We start from the raw sequence: 19,701 nt of genomic DNA, 5'->3' as shown, positions 1-19,701 counted from the left end.
CAGCTAGCCGATGAAACCGCAATTACTTTCGGCGCATGCAGACAAAAACCTTTTGAATATCGTTTCAAAAACGACGTTCCGTTTTAGCATTCTGGGATACCTCTCGAGAGCATACGACACGCAATGAAATGTTTCCTATGCGTAATTACTAATTAGACCATTCAATCAATCAGGTTGTCTTTTTTATTTTGTTCGGTCGAAATCAATCTGGTTGTTGGAAGGGGGGAAAACCCATCGATTAGGAGCGACTATGTTAATCTTTATGGAGATCTTTTTGGATTGCAACCGTCAGTCGCCTCATGGTCAATGAACACATGAAAAATTTCAAACTGATATAGACGTAATAAATTTTCTTCAAACTAATTTTTAGGTTGTCAAAAATTTCAAACTAGTACACGCATGACATATTTACTCTCCGTTAATTTTACAGTGAAATTTATGAGTTAGATGACAGATAGCAATAACTAAGTTTTTTTTTTTTTTTCGCATGTGGCAATAACTAAGTTGACTTGGTAAATCCATGTAGAAATCCAATAGATGCGCAGATTGATTTTCGACCATATCCGAGCAAACCTTTTATTGGTGGTGGAGTTTGGTTCATAGAGCCTAATTATCGAAAGACCGATACCCTTCCTTCGTCAAAAGAACGGGTGAATAGATAAATTTATCTTCTACTTGCCAAGTCAACTGAGTTATTGACATATGTCATCCAGCTCAATGATTTCACGATAACATTTTACGGAAGCTAACGGAGGTAAATTTATCACAAGCATACCAATCAATTTAGGATTTTCCGACACCGTTGAGATATGGTTCGCGCTCCTTTATCAAATGAAAAACAAATGAGCAATAGTTTGCTTAGAAGAGAACGACATGTGGTTAGATTCACTTTAGAAATGTGGATGATCATGAAACTATTGAGGATGAGGGAATATATGAGCGGTCCCTTGAATTTGATGCCTATGAATCTTGGACCATAAGAATGAATATCTCCTAGGCCGAAAGTCGAGAGCTCGAGGAATCTCCACGTGAGGAAGTGGATGAAGATAAGGGCATGGCGATGAACGTTGCCCCTTCATTTATTACTGCCTGGTGCACAAAATTAAAGGAACGTCCAGGCTCATCCTCATCTTTTGGAAAGGGAATATGTCAAAGGAGTATATGCACATTGGGGTTGAATTCACATTGTAGAGCTGCTACGGATTGCATTATAATCGATAGACTCGAGCAAGAAAAGTTCGGATAAATGCCGCCGGAAGAAGTCGATGGCTGCCGTGCACAACTAGCAGGTCGAAGCGCAAATGTTCGACTATCGGGAGACTTAGAAACCATCCCTCCATGGACCAGTTAAGTCCCCCGGGCCTTGTGGCTCGGACTAGATTGCACCCAGTTCGTAGAATTTGAATCCCGAGTTACCATGTATTGAGCATCCGGTATTTCTATTCTTAATTGGAAATTGGTTATGCAATAATCATCAGTTTAAACATATTGAGATTCTCTACTTAGTTGATACGGATCAAAAGCCGGGGAGGGAGCCCCCGAGCCATTTATACTCACTCACGAGAATTACTATTCGAACCGTAAGAATTGGATGAGATAATATTACTTTATTTCTTACAAGTATGTAAAGTACATGATAGCTAATACTTTATGGAAAGATGTCAGCTAGAATAAATGTAATACAATATCTATCCTAAGCTATGACTTTTATACATAGAAAAATAAAATCCTATATACAAAGAAGGAAAAGTATTCGTCAACTTTGGAAACTCTCGCTGCACTTGCCTTGAGTATCGGAATTGCTTGGCTGGTCTTGATCCGATTGAGAGCGATCTTTAAAATTACTTTGCTGTTGAGATATACTTTCTCCAATACACCCCCGCAAGAGAGGCGTTCCATCGCGAATGCCGATCTTGAACCATAAATGAGTAAACCGTTGTCGTGCAAGAGGTTTTGTTAGTGCATCCGCGAGTTGATCATTGGTAGACACGTGACCCACGCGTAACATACCTTTGTTAACCATGCCGCGAACAAAGTGATAATCAATGGCAATGTGTTTCATCTTGGAGTGAAAAACAGAATTGGTGCACACATACGTAGCACCTATATTATCGCAATAGATGCTAGGTGTGGTCGAAGAAGATACTCCAAGTTCATGCGGTAGAGATTGAATCCATGTGAACTCAGATGCTGTCGTAGCAATTGCGTGATGCTCGGCTTTGGTTGATGAACGAGCAACAGATCTTTGCTTTTGAGAGCACCATGATATAGGATTATTGCCAATATAAACTATGTATGCGGTTGTAGACTTATGATCATCTCGATTGCCTGCCCAATCAAGATCAGAGAAGGCATGGAGAGATGGAGAGGGACTACTTTACAAGTGTAGGCCCAGATTTATAGTCCCTTTCGGATAGTGTAAAACACGTTTAATAGCACTCCAATGCAACTCTGTTGGTTGGTGCATAAACCGAGAGAGTTTGTTGACGACAAAAGCAATATCGGGCCTTGTAAATGCAAGATATTGAAGAGCACCAATGTTCTTCCCATATTTAGTTGCATCTGTATGAGGTGATCCATCAACAATAGTGAGAGAGCTCCCGGTAGCCATTGGGGTGGTAATCTCCTTAGCTTCTAATATGTTTGCTCGATCAAGAATAGCCCTTATGTATTTATGTTGTGTGAGAAAGAGACCAGACTTTGTGAGGATCACCTCAACTCCCAAGAAGTAATGTAGATCTCCTAAATCCTTTAATGAAAATTTACTAGCAAGAGCACCGACGAACTTTTGCAAAAAATTCGTATCACTTCCTATCAAGATCATCTACATAAACTAAGAAATAAGCAATGATGCCATCATGTTTGTATATAAAGAGCGAGGAATCTGATTTGGATTGCATGAATCCAAAAAAGATAACAAAGGAACGGAGTGCTTGATACCACGAACGAAGAGCTTGTTTAAGACCGTAAATAGCCTTCTTCAATCGACATATGTGATTAGGATGTGATTGATCGACAAATCCCAATGGTTGTTGCATATAGACTTCCTCCATAAGAGTGCCATGTAAGAAGGCATTATTGACATCCAACTATAGAAGGGGCCAACTGTTGGATAATTTTAAACAAAGAACAACCCATATTGTGGTGAGTTTAACAACTGGACTAAACGTGTGACCATAATCAAGTCCTGGCCGTTGATGGAATCCCTTAACAACAAGTTGTGCCTTATATCGAGCTATGCTACCATCCGAGTTTCGCTTGATTCGGAATATCCACTTGCAGCCAATGATATTATGATGAGGCTTAGGTGCAACAAGTTGCCAGGTACCATTTCGGAGAATTGCATTAAATTCCTCCGATATAGCATCGCGCCACTTTGGATCTTTTAAGGCCTGGGAAACACATGTTGGTTCAAGTGATGGAGGTAGAGAATGTTTGGAGGTTGAATGTATTTGTTTGGGTTTATAAATATTATTCTGAGAGCGAGTGATTATCCGATGTGGGCGTATGGGCATTGGTGGAATTGTGTTTGAGGGGCCAAATGAAGTGTTTGAGTGTGCGGGAGACATAGATGGAGCTTCATCAGTTGATGATGGATCCGTGCTTGGGGACGTTAAATTGGTGTTTTCCACTAAATTTGTGTGGCCATTCGAATGTTGATCTAGATCTTCTCCAACCATTGAACTTGAAGGACCCGATTGATTATGTATTGGTTGACTTAGCTGTCTAGTGCTGGAAGAGGTGGCTGAATTTTCTATTAAAAAATGAGAGGGTGCATGGGTAATTTGAGATAGTAGAAACGGGGATTGAGAATTGGTATGATGGAGCGATTTAGCGTGTTTGGAGTAAGGAAAAATGGACTCATCAAAAATCACATGACGTGAGACAAAAACTTTGTTTTGCTGAGGATCATAACACTTGTAAGCACTTTGATTGAGAGAGTAACCAAGAACAAGACAAGGTTTCGATCGATTTTCGAGTTTGTGTTTTGCATATGGTTTAAGCAATGAGAAGAACGATTGAGTCCGAAGTGGAAGCTATGATTGCATGAAGCAATAGTTGATCTAGGCGTACCTAATGAGAATAAGATGGATTGACAGTAGTTTTTCCATCGCTAATAATGGTGCTAGACGGACACAATAGTGTTCCATCTACATACCCCATTAAATCGTAGCCCAAGAGTAGAGAATTAAATTAAGCCAACCAAGACGGATAATTCATCGAAGTAACTTGAAAGGTAGTTGCACAGCCGCATTGATCGACACAAGCATGGAGGCGTTATTTGAAGAAGGGCCAATGACCATTGTAGGAGTGTTTAAGGATCCTTCTGCCATTGAAAAAAAAATGAATGATATGCTTGTGAGCAGTAGGCTCTAATACCATGTAAGAATTGGACGAAATAATATTACTTTATTTCTTACAAGTATTTAAAGCACAGGATTACTAATACTTTATGGAAAGATATTAGCTAGAATAAATGTAATACAATATCTATCATAAGCTATGACTTTTATACATAGAAAAATAAAATCCTATATACAAAGAAGGAAAAATATTCGTCGACTTTGGAAACTCTCGCTGCACTTGTCATGAGTATCGGAATTGCTTGGCTAGTCTTGATCTGATTGAGAGCAATCTTTAAAATTACTTTATTGTTGAGATATACTTTCTCCAATACGAACTTCGCTTCGCTTTGCGCTCATATGATGAACGCTTCTTGTCCGGGCCCAGGAATTGCAAACTGATAAAGCATTTTGTTTACTGTGTTCGGACGCTCGTAAAGTGCACATAGGACCAATAAAGCAGATCTTCAATAATTCTCCAACTTTGCAGACTGCCAAACACTTGATTAACCAAGTGAATGAAGTCATCGAGATTTTGTGTGTCAAATTACGATATTCCCGACGCGAATCGTCCGTCTTCAGATGCACACATGACGATCGATCCGATACCCATTCCGACGGCAACTCGAAAAAAACAACACAGCATGGGATTAGCGGCAGACGTAACCCTGGCAACGAGGGTCAGCAATGGATTGCTTTGAGAAGCAAATTTACTCGAAGCAAGGACTTCCGTGTGGGTCTCAGACTCTCAGTTCTTAACGATAATAACCGATGGCTGCTGCTAGTGTTGTGATGATACCGTCCACAACACTCCCTCGAGTCAAGCCTACCGAATCTGAAAGTCCCCGAAACGTGTCAAGAAAAATCAGCCAAAGCCGATCCGAAAGGTGAAGGCGACTTCAGCTGGCGACGTTCTTGACGTAACCAGCATCAAAGTGTAAGAGATCTTCCTTTACCAAAAAAAAAAAAAAGTGTAAGAGATCTTCAAGCTCTGAGAGAGGAAAGGGAGGTTGGCTTTTCTGGCGATTGTCGTTTTTTGTTCAAGTAGGCGCTTTGTGAGTGCTTTGGACCATCAAAGACAGAATCCGTCCCGAGTCATCTTTCCTTGCTTTGGATTAAAGACGAGGACTCGACCACTCACCCACTCACCCATTTGGATTTTACAACTTCTACAGTCATTTGACATCGTAAAGTGAAGAATCGTACAAGATCGAGATCGACGAAGGCCATATGTACGCCGTGGAGGGAGATCTTTTCTTTTAGGAGGGACGATATTTATTTCCAAAGTAGGGCAGATCTTGTCCTGAGAAAACTCCTTATTGCCATCTGAAATAGCGATTGCTTGTGGAAACTCTAGGATCACTTCTTTATTGCTTCCATGTCGATATGAGACATCTGTCGACCGCACCATCAAGGCCATATTCTTTTTACTGTGAGAACGACTGAAATGATTCTTGCTGTCCTGAGCAGCATACATCGATTGTAAGTGGTACGAACGAAATTAAATGGATTTACATATGCTTATATATTGCAGAAGATCCTGCTGATATAAATAACTTCAGCTCCTCCCAGTTTTTTTAGTTGTCACACAGGTAAGGAAATCGACGGATTTGAATCTTCTGCACTGCATAAGAAGAATGGCAGTCCATCACTCCCTCGAGGTCGCTGACGGTTCAGTGGACGACGATGGGCATTTGCGGAGAACCGGTCAGGCTCTCTTTAAATAATTTATGTCTTCTACATGCATGTGTGGTTCCTTCGTGTGCTTTTCAAATTTGGATCCTATCCGGAGGTCCGAGCATTAAAAGCACGGATCTGAAGTTGCTCCACTTACTCAGGAACCTTATGGAGTTGCATTGCTCATATCATCACCGCGGTCATTGGCTCCGGAGTCCTGTCCCTCGCTTGGAGTACAGCACAGTTGGGGTGGATAGCTGGGCCGGTGTGCTTGCTTTGTTTCGCGATAGTCACCTACATTTCCGCTTTCCTTCTGTCCGATTGTTACCGGACACCCGACCCTGTAAAAGGGACGCGGAACTATTCTTACATGGAGGCAGTTAGAGTATTTCTTGGTAGGGAAACAATCACGTCTTTTACCTACCTTATTGTTCGCATTGGTTGTGTGATTTTACACGACGTTCTTGATGTGTCGATCCTGGTATGTTCTTTGACCATTTCAGGTACGAAAAGGATGTTGGTGTGTGGTTTGCTTCAGTATCTGAGCTTGTATGGCACAGATATAGCTTACGTTATAACTACTGCAACCAGTATGAGGTACCATGATCAGAGAAATATAGTAATTTTATGCGGGTGAATCTGCCTTGTTTATGGGTATCTTTATTGTAGACTGTTAATTTGGGCGTTTACCTGGAAAATTTGCATCCCTGTGTGGATGCAGGGCCATTGGGAAATCGAATTGCTATCACAGAGAAGGGCAAAATGCTCGGTGTCACTATGGGAGCAGCTTCTACATGCTGCTATTTGGGATTATACAGATCGTAATGTCACTGATACCAGACATCCACAACATGAAATGGCTTTCAGTTGTCGCCGCGATCATGTCCTTTTGTTATTCTTCCATTGGACTAGGACTCGGCTTTGCAAAAGTCATAGGTTGGTGTGCTTGCTGTCATCTGTTCATACTCGAGAAATTTGTTGATCTTTTGAAGCGAAACATAATAAAATTGAATCAGTTCCTTTTGCTATCTGATAAATGGAGGAACAATTTCGTACTCTCTTAGTATTGCCTAGAGCTCCTAGGAGTTACTGCGATGACTCTCTCGATTTCTTGAAAACTCCAGAAAATGGAAGAATCGCCGGAGGGATTGCAGGAGTTCCGGCTGCTAAAGCTGAGAAGAAGTTATGGAATGCCTTCGAGGCGCTTGGAGATATTGCTTTTGCGTATCCATACTCACTCATTCTTCTTGAGATACAGGTGACCCTTGGCTTTATTATTTGAACTCAATTCAATTTCTGTTTCAGAACAATCCACAAGGCCTAGAGGCTTACCGAATCTTGAGTTTCTGTCCCGTTCAGGACACTTTGGAGTCCCCTCCACCAGAAAACCAGACGATGAAGAGGGCCTCCATGGCCGCAATCTTCATAACCACCTTCTTTTATTTCTGCTGCGGATGCTTCGGATATGCAGCCTTTGGCAATGGCACGCCGGGGAATCTCCTGACCGGGATAGTGAACGGGGAGGGATTCTTTGAGCCCTTCTGGCTGGTCGACTTTGCGAATGTGTGCATTATTATCCACTTGGTTGGAGGATACCAGGTATATGTATGACAATACCCGATTTTTATAGGAAGAAAAAAAAAGGAATTGACCAATACCTGCCTTAAGTTTTTATCTCAATATTAAACTCGTTTTCGATCTTCAATTGGTTATGCACTCTGACAACTGATTAAGACTTTGAAAACATGGTTGCATCATTTATGCCGAGTCTCTTTGCTCAGATGTACAGTCAGCCCATATTTGCAGCAGCAGAGAGATGGTTCAGCAGCACATACCCAAATAGCAGATTTGTGAACAAATTCTACACATTCAGGCTTCCCTTGGTGCCGGCTATTCGGATGAATCTTTTCAGGCTGTGCTTCCGCACGGTATTTGTCATATCCACAACTGGAATAGCCATGGTATTTCCTTACTTCAACTCGGTTCTAGGAGTGTTGGGTGCGATGAACTTCTGGCCGTTGGCGATATATTTCCCAGTGGAGATGTACTTTGTGCAAAAGAAAATCGGAGCTTGGACGAGAAAATGGGTCATCCTTAGGATATTTAGCTTCGTCTGCTTTCTTGCAACAGTTTTGAGTTTCATTGGCTCATTCGAGGCACTTATCAGTGCCAAACTAAGCTAAGAAACTGTAATTTTCCTTCCTTATGGGAATACAAGAGGGGAGATCAGATGATTAGTTCCCTGTTTTGCTAAGGTGAAAAAGGGAGCACCAAAGTCCTTCAGTTGATGACGTACCAAATATTCATGTTGCGCACTTATTCAGGGATACAAGCGACATGGAATGAAAAGGCACAAAATGAGCAGGAAACAGGCTATACATCCAAGCAGATAGTGATGAATACTGGCATGCACTGGCCTATGAACAGATACAATCACACCCCTGGATTAAGTACTATCAATGGTTGCAAATAACCAGGTCTACAGTAGATCAAGTCCAAGCCTGGACGAATTTCATCCAGATAATCCTTGCACCTTAGGATCTCAACTCCTTCAGATGCCAAGTACAGAATCATTAGTCTCACTTGAAGGTGGTTGCTTGAGTTTAGGTAAGAAACAGGAGCTTCTCTCAAATTTTTAACACCTAACAAGTGGGAATATACATGTACCCTCTGTCACGTGCTTGAGTTGTGTCAACAGCATGCACCAATTATGGCTTGGCCAATCAGTCGTCTTTCTAGTTTCTGAATACGTCTTTAACAGATAACGATAATAAATCATGCAGATCGACAAAGAACTACATCACTGACAAACAGAAGCTTGAAAATGACCATATTTGACACTCCGTCTTCTCAGTCGTCGAGATTCTTCATTCTCATGTCAAGAGTCTTCATAAAAGAGAGGACTGATGCAGATATAAACAGACGGCTGGGACTAACTTGTTCATGTTAAAAGTAATTGCTAAGAAGCAGCAAGCACCAGCCATGCTTGCATTCACAGCATATGTTTCGAATGCGTAAGAACTAGGAGCGATAGACCAAGTGCAAGAAAGACCCACACGCGCAACAGCCTCAAACTTTTGTGAAAGACAAGCTCTTACGTGAGGCAACTATGTGTGACCTTAACTGTTAGCACACCAGCTTTAGCAGAAACCCAATAGAGTCAACTACATACACACGCACGCAAGCAGAGAGAGAGAGAGAGAGAGAGAGAGAGAGATTTTGACCAAGCATCTTGTGGGTGAGCTACCTGCCCTTCTCTCACACACGCACTGTGGCGTTGAATTCTTTAATTAAATCATGCACCTTTGATGGTAACTCGGGTTACATCGCACAGAGCCACATGCAAGGCAACCCCTTAATATAAGAAGACGCCGCCCCCTTTATTAAAAATCAACACACCATTTCTTCACTCTCGCATACAGGATAGAAAATTCGGCTAGACAACAGCCTCGCTTGATTTTCTTTACAAGAAGCGCGCAAAGAAGAAGGGGGAAAAAAATAACCTTGAAAAAGAGAGTAAGAAGAGAAATCTTTCTTCATTTGCCTTTCATCTATCCGTGCCAAAAGCATCAGAATTTCCTAAAGATAAAATACAGAAGATGGGGCGCATTCCTTGCTGCGAGAAGGACAACGTCAAAAGAGGACAATGGACCCCTGAAGAAGACAATAAGCTCGCCTCTTACATCGCCCAACACGGAACCCGCAACTGGCGCCTCATTCCCAAAAATGCAGGTTCGCTCTCTTTCTGTATTACGTATTTAACAAGTGGCCAAGGCCAAAGATTAAAAGAAAAAACGAGTAACCGAATTGCCAATGATCAATGTGTAGGCCTGCAGAGATGTGGCAAGAGCTGCAGGCTGCGGTGGACTAACTACCTCCGACCGGACTTGAAGCACGGTGAATTCTCAGAGGCAGAGGAGCAAACCATCATGAGGCTCCATGCCGTCCTTGGTAACCGGTAAACCAATCAACCATTCCATCCTTCCACGTCATTTTTCCTCCGCCGAAGCTTGTTCTCGGACTCCTCTGCATTACCCGCCATCCTGTTCTTCCAAGATTGAGAAATGACGATTGGAATTTGCTGCAGGTGGTCGATAATTGCGGCTCAGTTGCCCGGTCGCACGGACAATGACGTCAAGAACTACTGGAACACGAAGCTGAAAAAGAAGCTTTCGGGAATGGGAATTGATCCGGTTACTCACAAGCCATTCTCCCACCTCATGGCTGAGATTGCTACGGCACTGCCCCCGCCGCACGTGGCTCATCTGGCAGAGGCTGCCCTCGGCTGCTTCAAGGATGAAATGCTCCACCTGCTGACCAAGAAGCGCGTCGACTTCCAGCTCCATCAATCCAGTGCGCCACAAGGGGCGAGCACATCCACTAGTCTCACCGCTAAAAGCGATGAGAAAGAGGATGCTGTGGAGAAGATCAGGCTGGGCTTATCGAGGGCCATTCTGGAGCCTGACATGCTGCCTCCAAGCAAGCCATGGGAGCCAATGGGGGCGCCTGCGATGAACTTCATAGGAGCATGCAGTGGCTTCCCTCCATCCGCCCCGGAATTCCAGTACGGCCATTCAGGGTTTGGCGACGAAGGGGACGGATCGCCTTGGAACCCAAGTATGTGCGCCGGAGGTGCGTGCACTGCAGGGAACCAACGAGGCCGGCTAGATGGAATAATCGAGGAAGAGAATGGAGAGGAGTCCAAAGGAGAGAAAGATTCAGGAAGCGGATCCAGCATATTCAACCCGGACTGTGTTTTATGGGATTTGCCCGCAGATGATCTTATGAATCCCATCATGTGACGGGGCTCATCGAGTAACAAGCAGGCACTAGCCAAAGAAGGCAAGATCCACTGAAATTGAAGGAAACAATGAACTTCTCGTATCAGTGAATAATGACGCCAAACGTACACGACACTTTATAAACTATTGAGAGATTTCGTCAAGGTGCATCCCTTCACGATGCAACCGCACTTCTTCAGTTAGAAATACAATCTAGGCGGGGACGAACATCCCGACAGCAATTGCTTATCATGGATGGATTTAACTTTAGACGGAACCTGAACCGGCTAGATCCAGAAAAACGCGCAATTTTCGGGCAAGCGACCGAATGCAAATGCTTCTAATGTCGACACTCATTATGGCGGACACAGATGCTGAGCATCCAAGCATGTATATTACCCAAAAAAAAAAAAAAAAGCGGTGGGGAGAAGTGACTGATCGTCGATTTAGAATAGAACCACGCTCTAAAGAGCTTTAGGAAGTAAGGTTCGAATCGCTTGCGGAAGAAAAGAATAAAAACGCAAATCTTTTTACGGAAAATGCTCGTCTATGAATGATGTATAGAGGTCAAAGAGTAACTATTCGACACATCATGCAAATCTCGACACTTGAAGTTGCAAAGCAAAAGTCAGAGAAAGGAGAGATCCAAAAAAAAAAAAAATTCCTCTATAATTTTTTTTTTCATTTTCCGAAACTTGAATAATATTTCAAATTTTGACGGGAGCGCAAAAAAAAAAAAAAAACTCTTTCTTTATAATTTTGCTTAATCCAAAGGCCTTATACTTTTCCTTATCGTATGGTCCGACTTGACAGTCCAAGTCCAACTTCCAGATATGGGCCTATGGGAGCAACGGGCCCATTTGTTTCGAATAAAGCAACCCAGGCAATGAAATGGCCCACGAATTCTTTCCTGTCTTTTTCCTTTTACTTTCTCAATTTTTTTTTTCGGAAAAAACCACCAAAAACCCTAAACTATGTCAACTGTGACACATTTACCCCAAAATTTTTTTTGTGACACCAGAAACTCCAAAATTTTTCTTGTGACATCGAAAACCCTAAACTTGTACCCGTGTGACATATTTACCTCAAAATATTTTTTTTTTTGACATCAAAAATCTTAAGCTTATATTTTATGTGACACATTTACCTCAAAATTTGGGATAAATGTGTCACATGCCTAAAAGTTTGGGGTAAATGTGTCACATGCGTACAAGTTTAGGGCTTTTTGTGTCACAAAGAAAAGTTTGAGGTAAATGTGTCACAATGAGCATAGTTTAGGGTTTTTGGTAGCGTTTTCCCTCTTTTTTTTTTTTTGGTAACCGAGGTTTCCCACGTGTAATGGACTATTCCTTAGGGGTGGTGAGGGTATGAGCGCCAATGCCACCGGTTAAGTCCCCCAAGACGAGGCTGGGGAGATTCGAACTTGGAACCTCATCGCTTTAACCGTTTAAGGCTCAAGGATCTCACCAACTCAACCAACGCCTCATTGGTTTTTACTTTCGTAATTAAATTCGTGATATATTAAAAAAGTGGTTATAATCAATCTTTCAAGGTGTCAATTCATGCTAAGATGACCATGTGTTGCCGGATAGGATTTCTTGTGATATTTTTTCAATTTTATTAAATGTATATTTTATTCTATCTGTATACATTGAAAATACCAAAGTCTTGTATTGTCCGTAGAATCTGTGACAATCAACTCAAAAATAATTATGGATCTACAAAAATAGACGGTTCAAATCACTTTTCACCAGCTTTTCGGATGTCCATCAAAGGAGGAGAAACGAAGAAAAGAAAAGAAAAGCGTGACAATAGGGAACTCAGAAAACAGTTCAAGCACAATAAACAAACAATTTATTTCTTAACATCTGTTGCAACCGTGACGCTGTATGATTACTTAACAATTCACGGTGAGATGACAAAAAATTATTGAAATTGATTCCAATTTCTTTTTCTATTTAGAAAGAGGACTCTCATACGATACGCATTGCCATTTTTTTATTTATCTATCTTATTTATGTGTCATTTGTAAAACGAATTCGATTTCCTTTGTAGTTTACTAAGAGGGAGTTCACATCAGTATTTCGCAAGAAGTGTGTCTAATGATTCACAGGCACCGGCGTGAAGACCGTCTATTTAGAGATCGATAAAACATCGCAGGCCCAACAAACTAATTAAATCCAAGCCTTTGATCTGTGCAGGTGGCATTGACTCGGAGTTTTATGCACGCAATCGATGGGATCAGAACGCACGACAAACGTCTCTTAACACTCCACTCAATTGCACCGATCATAAAGAGTTTACACAAAATTATTTAAGAAGAGGAACCACTTTTTAAACACAACTTTTAATCTCGGGCAATGGATACATACCAGAAGGAATGATACTTTATTCCATTGCAAAATAGAAAAACAACCGATCAGTCTTCACCCATTAATTCTAAAGCATGAATAAATGAATGGTTAACTTGTTGAATCCTTCTCTTGTCATTTTTTTCACGGAGAGAACTCGCCAATCATGAGTACTAAAGTTGGTGGTCGCGACAAAGGCCCCCATTTGATGAACGACACCCAAGGAGAATGCTTTCGCCAATTATAGAGTGACAGCATAAACAGATTAATTACAAGCATTAGCACCGTGTACCTCTCCTAACTTCTTATTAATTTAGATCAAGACTTAATTGTTAAGGATAATCAATTCACATCCTGAAATTGAGAATGTGACCTGATAAGATCGATTCCTAGTCTATGGAACCATAGACCGACCCTGTCCACCTTGGAAACGGACCGGCAAGTCCCGATTTGTCCCAAAACCGGCGGTGTTATTTTTCTTTTTTTATGATTTCTGCTATAAATACTTTCTCTTCTATTTTTTTTTTTTGTGTGGTTTCTATTAAAATAATACATACATATATGTACACACATATGCACATTCTGAGTCGGTTCTGGTTCCGCCAATAGGTATGATTCCTTCCCTAGGAGCCGAGAACCAGATCGGTCATTCTACTGGGAGCTAAACCAGTTCTTGTCGAAACCACCGAGAACCCGTAGGTTCGATGCCCAGGTGAGATCGGGACTGACCCGCACTTCTACTTATAACAAGTAAATGCACTTTTATCCGGTGATAGTTCTCTCTTTTGAAGTACTTTCATTGATGGCAACATCATGTAGAAGTTTGCCCTAAGTTTGTGTCGCCAAATATTCTTTGGCTAGATTGAGTCTTGCCTCGACACATGTTGTTGCAAAATATTCTTTTACGTACTTCATTATCCAAAATGGATGTGTGATTTTGCGCGAGGAAATTTATTTTAGACGAGGCGGTCCTTGGTGTGCCGATCCTATTATTATTATTAATTTGGGTGCAGGAGGGGAGGGTGGGGAGGTCGAGATCCTATTATGTTCAGATGTCCATTTTCAGGCAGGAAAAGGACGTGGGTATGTGGTTTGCTTCAGTATCAGCTTCGTTTGCTTTCTTGCGACAGTTTTGTGCTTCATTGGCTCATTTTTTAGGCGCTTATCAGTGCCAAACTAAGCTGAGAAACTGTAATTCTCCTTCCTTATGGGAATACGAAAGGGAGCACCAAAGTTGTTCAATTTGCTGCTGTACTAGACATTCATGTTTCGCACTTATTCAGGGATTAGAGCGACGTGGAATGAAAAAGCACAAAATGAGCAGGAAACAGGCAATGAGTATGGCCAATGAATAGATACAAGCAAACCCCTGCGTTGATTGCTATCAATAAGAACGAATCTGGATGAATTTCATGTAGACATTCCTTGCATCATAGAATCTCAACTCCCCCATTCAGATCCCAAGTACAGAATCATTCCTCTCACTAGAAGGTGGTTGCTTGAGCTTAGGTAAGAAACAGGAGCTTCTCTCCAATTTTTAACAGCTAAAATGTGAGACTAGACTATACGTGCATTCTGTGTCATATGCTTGACTTGTGCCAACAGCATGCACCAATTATGGTTCTGCAAATCAGTCGCCTTTTTAGTTTGTGAATACGTCTTTGAAAAAATAACGAAAACAAATGTGCAGATCGACAAAGAAACTACCTCAGTGACAAACAGAAGCTTGGAAATTATTATATTTGACACTCGATCTTCTCAGTGGACGAGATTCTTGCACTCTGATGTCAAGAGTCTTCATAAAAGAGAGGACTGATAACTAGTCCTGGACTGATAAGATATCAACAGACGACTGGGACTAAATTGTCCATGGTCCCATTTTCTTTTCTTTGTGGCCAGTTGCTAGCAAGCAGCAAGCACCAGCCATTCTTGCAGTCACAGAATGATTATGTTTCCAAAGCGTTAGAACTAGGAGTGATAGACCGAGTGCCAGAAAGACCCGCATGTGCAGCAACCTCAACTTTTGTGAAAGACAAGCTCTTCCATGAGGCAATTATGTGTGACCTTAACTGTTAGCACACCAGTTTTAGCAGAACCCCGATACAGTCAACTAAATACACACGTACGCGCAGAGAGAGAGAGAGATTTTGACCAAGCATCTTGTGGGTGAGCTACCTGCCCTTCTCTCACACACACCGTGGCGTTGAATTCTTTAATTAAATCACGCACCTTTGATGGTAACTTGGGCTATATCGCCCATAGCCACATGCAAGGCAAACCCTTGATATAAGAAGACACCACTTCCTTTATTAAAAACCTCACACCATTTCTTCACATTCACATACAGGATAGAAAATTGGCTAAACAACAGTCTTGCTTGAGTTTCTTTTCACAAGAAGCACACAAAGAAGAAGGGAAAAGATATCCTTGAAAAGAGTGTAAGTAGAGAAATCATCTTCATTTGCTTTTTTCATCCAAAACTATCAACTAATTCATCTATCTGTACCAAAGCATCAGAATTTCCTAAGATACAAGAATACAGAAGATGGGGCGCATTCCTTGTTGTGAGAAGGACAATGTCAAAAGGGGACAATGGACCCCTGAAGAAGACAAGAAGCTCGCCTCTTACATCGCCCAGCACGGAACCCGTAACTGGCGCCTCATTCCCAAAAATGCCGGTGCCAGTTCTCTCTCTCTCTCTCTCTCTCTCTCGCACAAACGCACTCAGAGGAAATATAAAGGAAATAAGAAAAGGTCTTGTTACCATACCAAAGATTGCACACAAAACAAGAAAAGCAGTGTATTGACAATGACAATCTTTTTTTTATTTACGTATTTGACAAGTGCCCAAAGCCAAAGAAAAAAACGAGTAACTGAATTACCAAATTTGTAGGGCTGCAGAGATGTGGAAAAAGCTGTAGGCTGCGATGGACTAACTACCTTCGACCGGACTTGAACCACGGTGAATTCTCAGAAGCAGAGGAGCAAACCATCATGAGGCTCCATGCTGTCCTTGGTAACCGGTAAATCAATCGATCAATCCACTCTTCTGCAGAAGCTTGTTCTCAACTCCTCTACATTACCGCCATTCTGTTCTTCCAAGATTGAGAAATGACAATTGGATTTTGCTACAGGTGGTCAATAATTGCAGCCCAGTTGCCCGGTCGCACGGACAATGATGTCAAGAACTACTGGAACACGAAGCTGAAAAAGAAACTTTCAGGAATGGGAATCGATCCAGTTACTCACAAGCCATTCTCCCACCTCATGGCTGAGATTGCTACGGCACTGCCCCCACCGCACGTGGCCCATCTCGCAGAGGCAGCCCTTGGCTGCTTCAAAGATGAAATGCTTCACCTGCTGACCAAGAAACATGTCAACTTCCAGCTCCAACAATCCAATGCACCACAAGGGACCGGTACATCCACTTGTCTCACCACTGAAAGTAATGAGAAAGAGGACCCTGTGGATAAGATCAGGCTGGGCTTATCAAGGGCCATTCTGGAACCTGACATGCTGCCTCCAACCAAGCCATGGGAGCCAATGGGGGTGCCTGCAATGAACTTCATAGGAGAATGCAGTGGCTTCCCTCCATCTACCTCAGATTTTGAGTATGACCATTCAGGGTTTGGCAACAAAGGGGATGGATCACCTTGGAACCCAAGTATGTGTACCGGAAGCACGTGCACTGTGGGGGACCAACAAGGCCGGTTAGATGGAATAATCGAGGAAGAGAATGAGGAGGAGTCCAAGGGAGAGAAAGATTTAGGAAGCGGATCCAGCATATTCAACTCGAACTGTATTTTATGGGATTTACCAGCAGATGATCTCATGAATCCCATCATGTAACGGGGCTTGTCAAGTTACAGCAGGTACTAGGCAAAGAAGCAAGACCCCCTGAAATTGAAGGAAATAATGAACTTCTCAAAGCAGTGAATAATGACAACAAATGTACATGAGACCTTTATAAACTATTAAAATTTGTTTTGTCAAGGGCCATTCCTTCACTATGCAATCACTTATATGTAGTTAGAAATACAATGTCGGCCTGCCGAACATCGCAACAGCAGCTGTCACCCCGCTGCAGAAATTGGTCTTGATGTTTTGCGAGATCTTTTTGAGGGAAAACATAACAAACCTCTTTGGGCCACAAAGTCTTAAACTGCTTGTCAGGAATGGATTTAACATAAGATGGAAGCTGAACCGGCTAGAGGCAGCAACACACAATTTTCAGGCAGGAGACCGAATACAACCGCTTCTAATATCAAAACTCATTTTGGCAGAAACAGATGCAAAGTAACCAAACATGTATTTGCCCAAAATTAGCGGTAGCGACTGGTGAGAAAATCAGAAAACACTGAGCCCCCTTTCTCCTAGGTCCATGAAAGCTTTGGCATACTAACGTCATGGTTCGAATTGCTTGCATAAGAAGAAAACAAAAAACGCCATCTTGTTACAGAAAATGCTCGTCTACGAATGATGCACAGAGGTCAGCAAGCAATTGTTCGCACTTGACAGAATTGCAGGATCCATCGCATTGCCCGAGGACTAGGAATTTCAAACTCATATGCTGATAAATGATAAATCTGTCTGAAACCCTATGGCCAAACTCTGACCATCAATTCCTCAACACGACACAAGAACAGTCAAGAACACTCAAAACCCTAGCCATTGAATCCGACGACTCAGACGCTACAGACACTCCAGTCGAGAGGCTTTCCAACAAAATTGAAACAGGAACAATGCGATAACAACTTCGAGGTTAGCACGACCCTGATTCAGAATCAACAATGAACAAGGAAGAGTAAAATGGATCGTCCAAGCTAATCGGAACGGTGATTGTACCGTGGAAATTCGGCTGGCGTCCATTTCACAGTGATGAAGTGGAGGGCAACGCCAGCCGGACCGATCAGCGTGGCCATAAGCAACTGGAAATATGTGGGAGAAGTACTCTACCGTGAGTGCGACAAGTTGCGTACGGCACTTATTTTAAAGTTTTTAGAGCAGCGCCAAATCGTAGAAATTTCGATGAAATGAAATAAGTGGCTTTTTCCGATAAAAAAATACATGACTTTTATATTTAAATTTATTATCTGACGTGGCATATTTTTTAATAAAACTCCGGCCACATGATTTCACGTAGACTTCTAAGCTAAAAATTAAATAAAAGACAAATAAGCTGAAATTTTTTTTTTTTAAAAGGGGCACTATTCAAGCGATGAGAGTTGTGCCTCTGCCGGCCCACCGGCGTCGGCAAAGGCCGGCAAGGGTGGGGGTTAGCCCAACGACCCTCGCCGACAAGTGGCGGGGCCTCGCCCGGCCTAGACGAGGCTCTACTTGATGTTGTATCCTAAAGGGGTTAAACATGTGATTTTAAACGAATTTTACTGGAAATTGTGGAATAAAAAGAATCAAATCAAATATCGCGAGGAATCAGAATCTAAAGGCATGCAGTTTTTTATTCCGAACACGAGTGCAATATTCTATCGGGTATAGTAAAGAGAATTTCGAGATAGATAAATTTGCACACGATAATTATAGTGGTTCGGCTTAGATCAAGCATGTGTCCACTTTCCTTGACAACCGATAGGTTAGATTTCGCTAGTTGAATTAATTAGGGTTTACAAACGATGAAATTATTTTAGAATGATCACATATCTTTTCTCAATCACACTTACAAAGCTATTCAAAGATTGCAGTATGCAGCTCACGAAATCAATAAAAGTAAAATATGAAGGACTCTAACAATTTGAAATTTTTTATTCCGATTGCACACTAGTGAGAGCACCATTGATCTCCTTTTTATCTCATTTACCCCCAAATTAGCCGTTAGACAAATCTTCAAAGGATCGCTCTTCAATCGTTGATTGAACGCCATCAATCTTGATTGAATAAGACTGTATTTAACGAGATTTGATAACCGTTGGTGTTGAATCTAAACTTCTCATGTTCGATCGCCCATACAACTCAATCTTTGATTTTCATAAGTGGAGTTCTTCCAATATGGAAGTTATCTTGTTTCAATAAAGGCAATCTCCAATTAGGGATATTCTATCATCCGTTATGGAACTATCTCATCAATAGAGAATTACGAACTTCCTTAGAAACAATTCTTCAGCCATATTGATATATGTTATACATGGGTCTTCTAATAAAAACAAAATTTGGAATTTGATATGTTGCAACACTCTTCAAAAATAGAAACAGTCTCTTAGAACTCTGAATTTGAGCTCAATAAAATCTTTTTCAAAGATACAATTAGATCTACATGAGTGACACTTTACTCAATATGGATAATACGATTCAACTCTTTCATAAGTAAATAGACAATGACCTTGTTTAGAGTCCGAACACTAATTAAGATCAATATAAGTTTCTTCATTCATATATATCACTTGAGATAAAATATTTAAAGTATTCATTGGATTCATTGGATTCATTACGAATAAGCACAATTTTGTCAATATCAAAATATTTTAGCGAAGATTTTCTCAACACCTGGCGGATCCGGGTGAGGTCGAGCCTCGCCGTCAACAATACTGACATCCA

General features: G+C 41.6%; 3 protein-coding genes across 3 annotated transcripts; all 3 read left to right on the top strand.

Annotated features, from left to right (window-relative positions):
- Positions 1-5,834: 5,834 nt before the first annotated feature.
- Positions 5,835-8,303, top strand: LOC115734601 (probable amino acid permease 7). The gene is made up of 7 exons (XM_030665446.2): positions 5,835-6,050; positions 6,182-6,415; positions 6,524-6,617; positions 6,742-6,956; positions 7,145-7,278; positions 7,380-7,619; positions 7,802-8,303. The coding sequence occupies exons 1-7, from the start codon at positions 5,981-5,983 to the stop codon at positions 8,201-8,203; spliced, it is 1,389 nt and encodes a 462-aa protein (XP_030521306.1). The 5' UTR covers positions 5,835-5,980; the 3' UTR covers positions 8,204-8,303.
- A 1,265-nt stretch (positions 8,304-9,568) lies between these two features.
- On the top strand, positions 9,569-10,948 carry LOC115734618 (transcription factor MYB80). Its single transcript, XM_030665473.2, has 3 exons — positions 9,569-9,752; positions 9,849-9,978; positions 10,108-10,948. Exons 1-3 carry the CDS (start codon positions 9,620-9,622, stop codon positions 10,820-10,822), a joined length of 978 nt encoding a protein of 325 aa, XP_030521333.1. The 5' UTR covers positions 9,569-9,619; the 3' UTR covers positions 10,823-10,948.
- A 4,086-nt stretch (positions 10,949-15,034) lies between these two features.
- On the top strand, positions 15,035-17,183 carry LOC115734611 (transcription factor MYB80-like). The gene is made up of 4 exons (XM_030665460.2): positions 15,035-15,590; positions 15,670-15,830; positions 16,046-16,175; positions 16,287-17,183. The coding sequence occupies exons 2-4, from the start codon at positions 15,698-15,700 to the stop codon at positions 16,999-17,001; spliced, it is 978 nt and encodes a 325-aa protein (XP_030521320.1). The 5' UTR covers positions 15,035-15,590; positions 15,670-15,697; the 3' UTR covers positions 17,002-17,183.
- Positions 17,184-19,701: the final 2,518 nt, after the last annotated feature.

This window comes from Rhodamnia argentea, chromosome 2 (genome assembly GCF_020921035.1).
Source record: "Rhodamnia argentea isolate NSW1041297 chromosome 2, ASM2092103v1, whole genome shotgun sequence".
NCBI lineage: Eukaryota > Viridiplantae > Streptophyta > Magnoliopsida > Myrtales > Myrtaceae > Rhodamnia > Rhodamnia argentea.
Note: the sequence above shows the minus strand (reverse complement) of the source record. Positions and strands in the feature narration are given on the sequence as shown.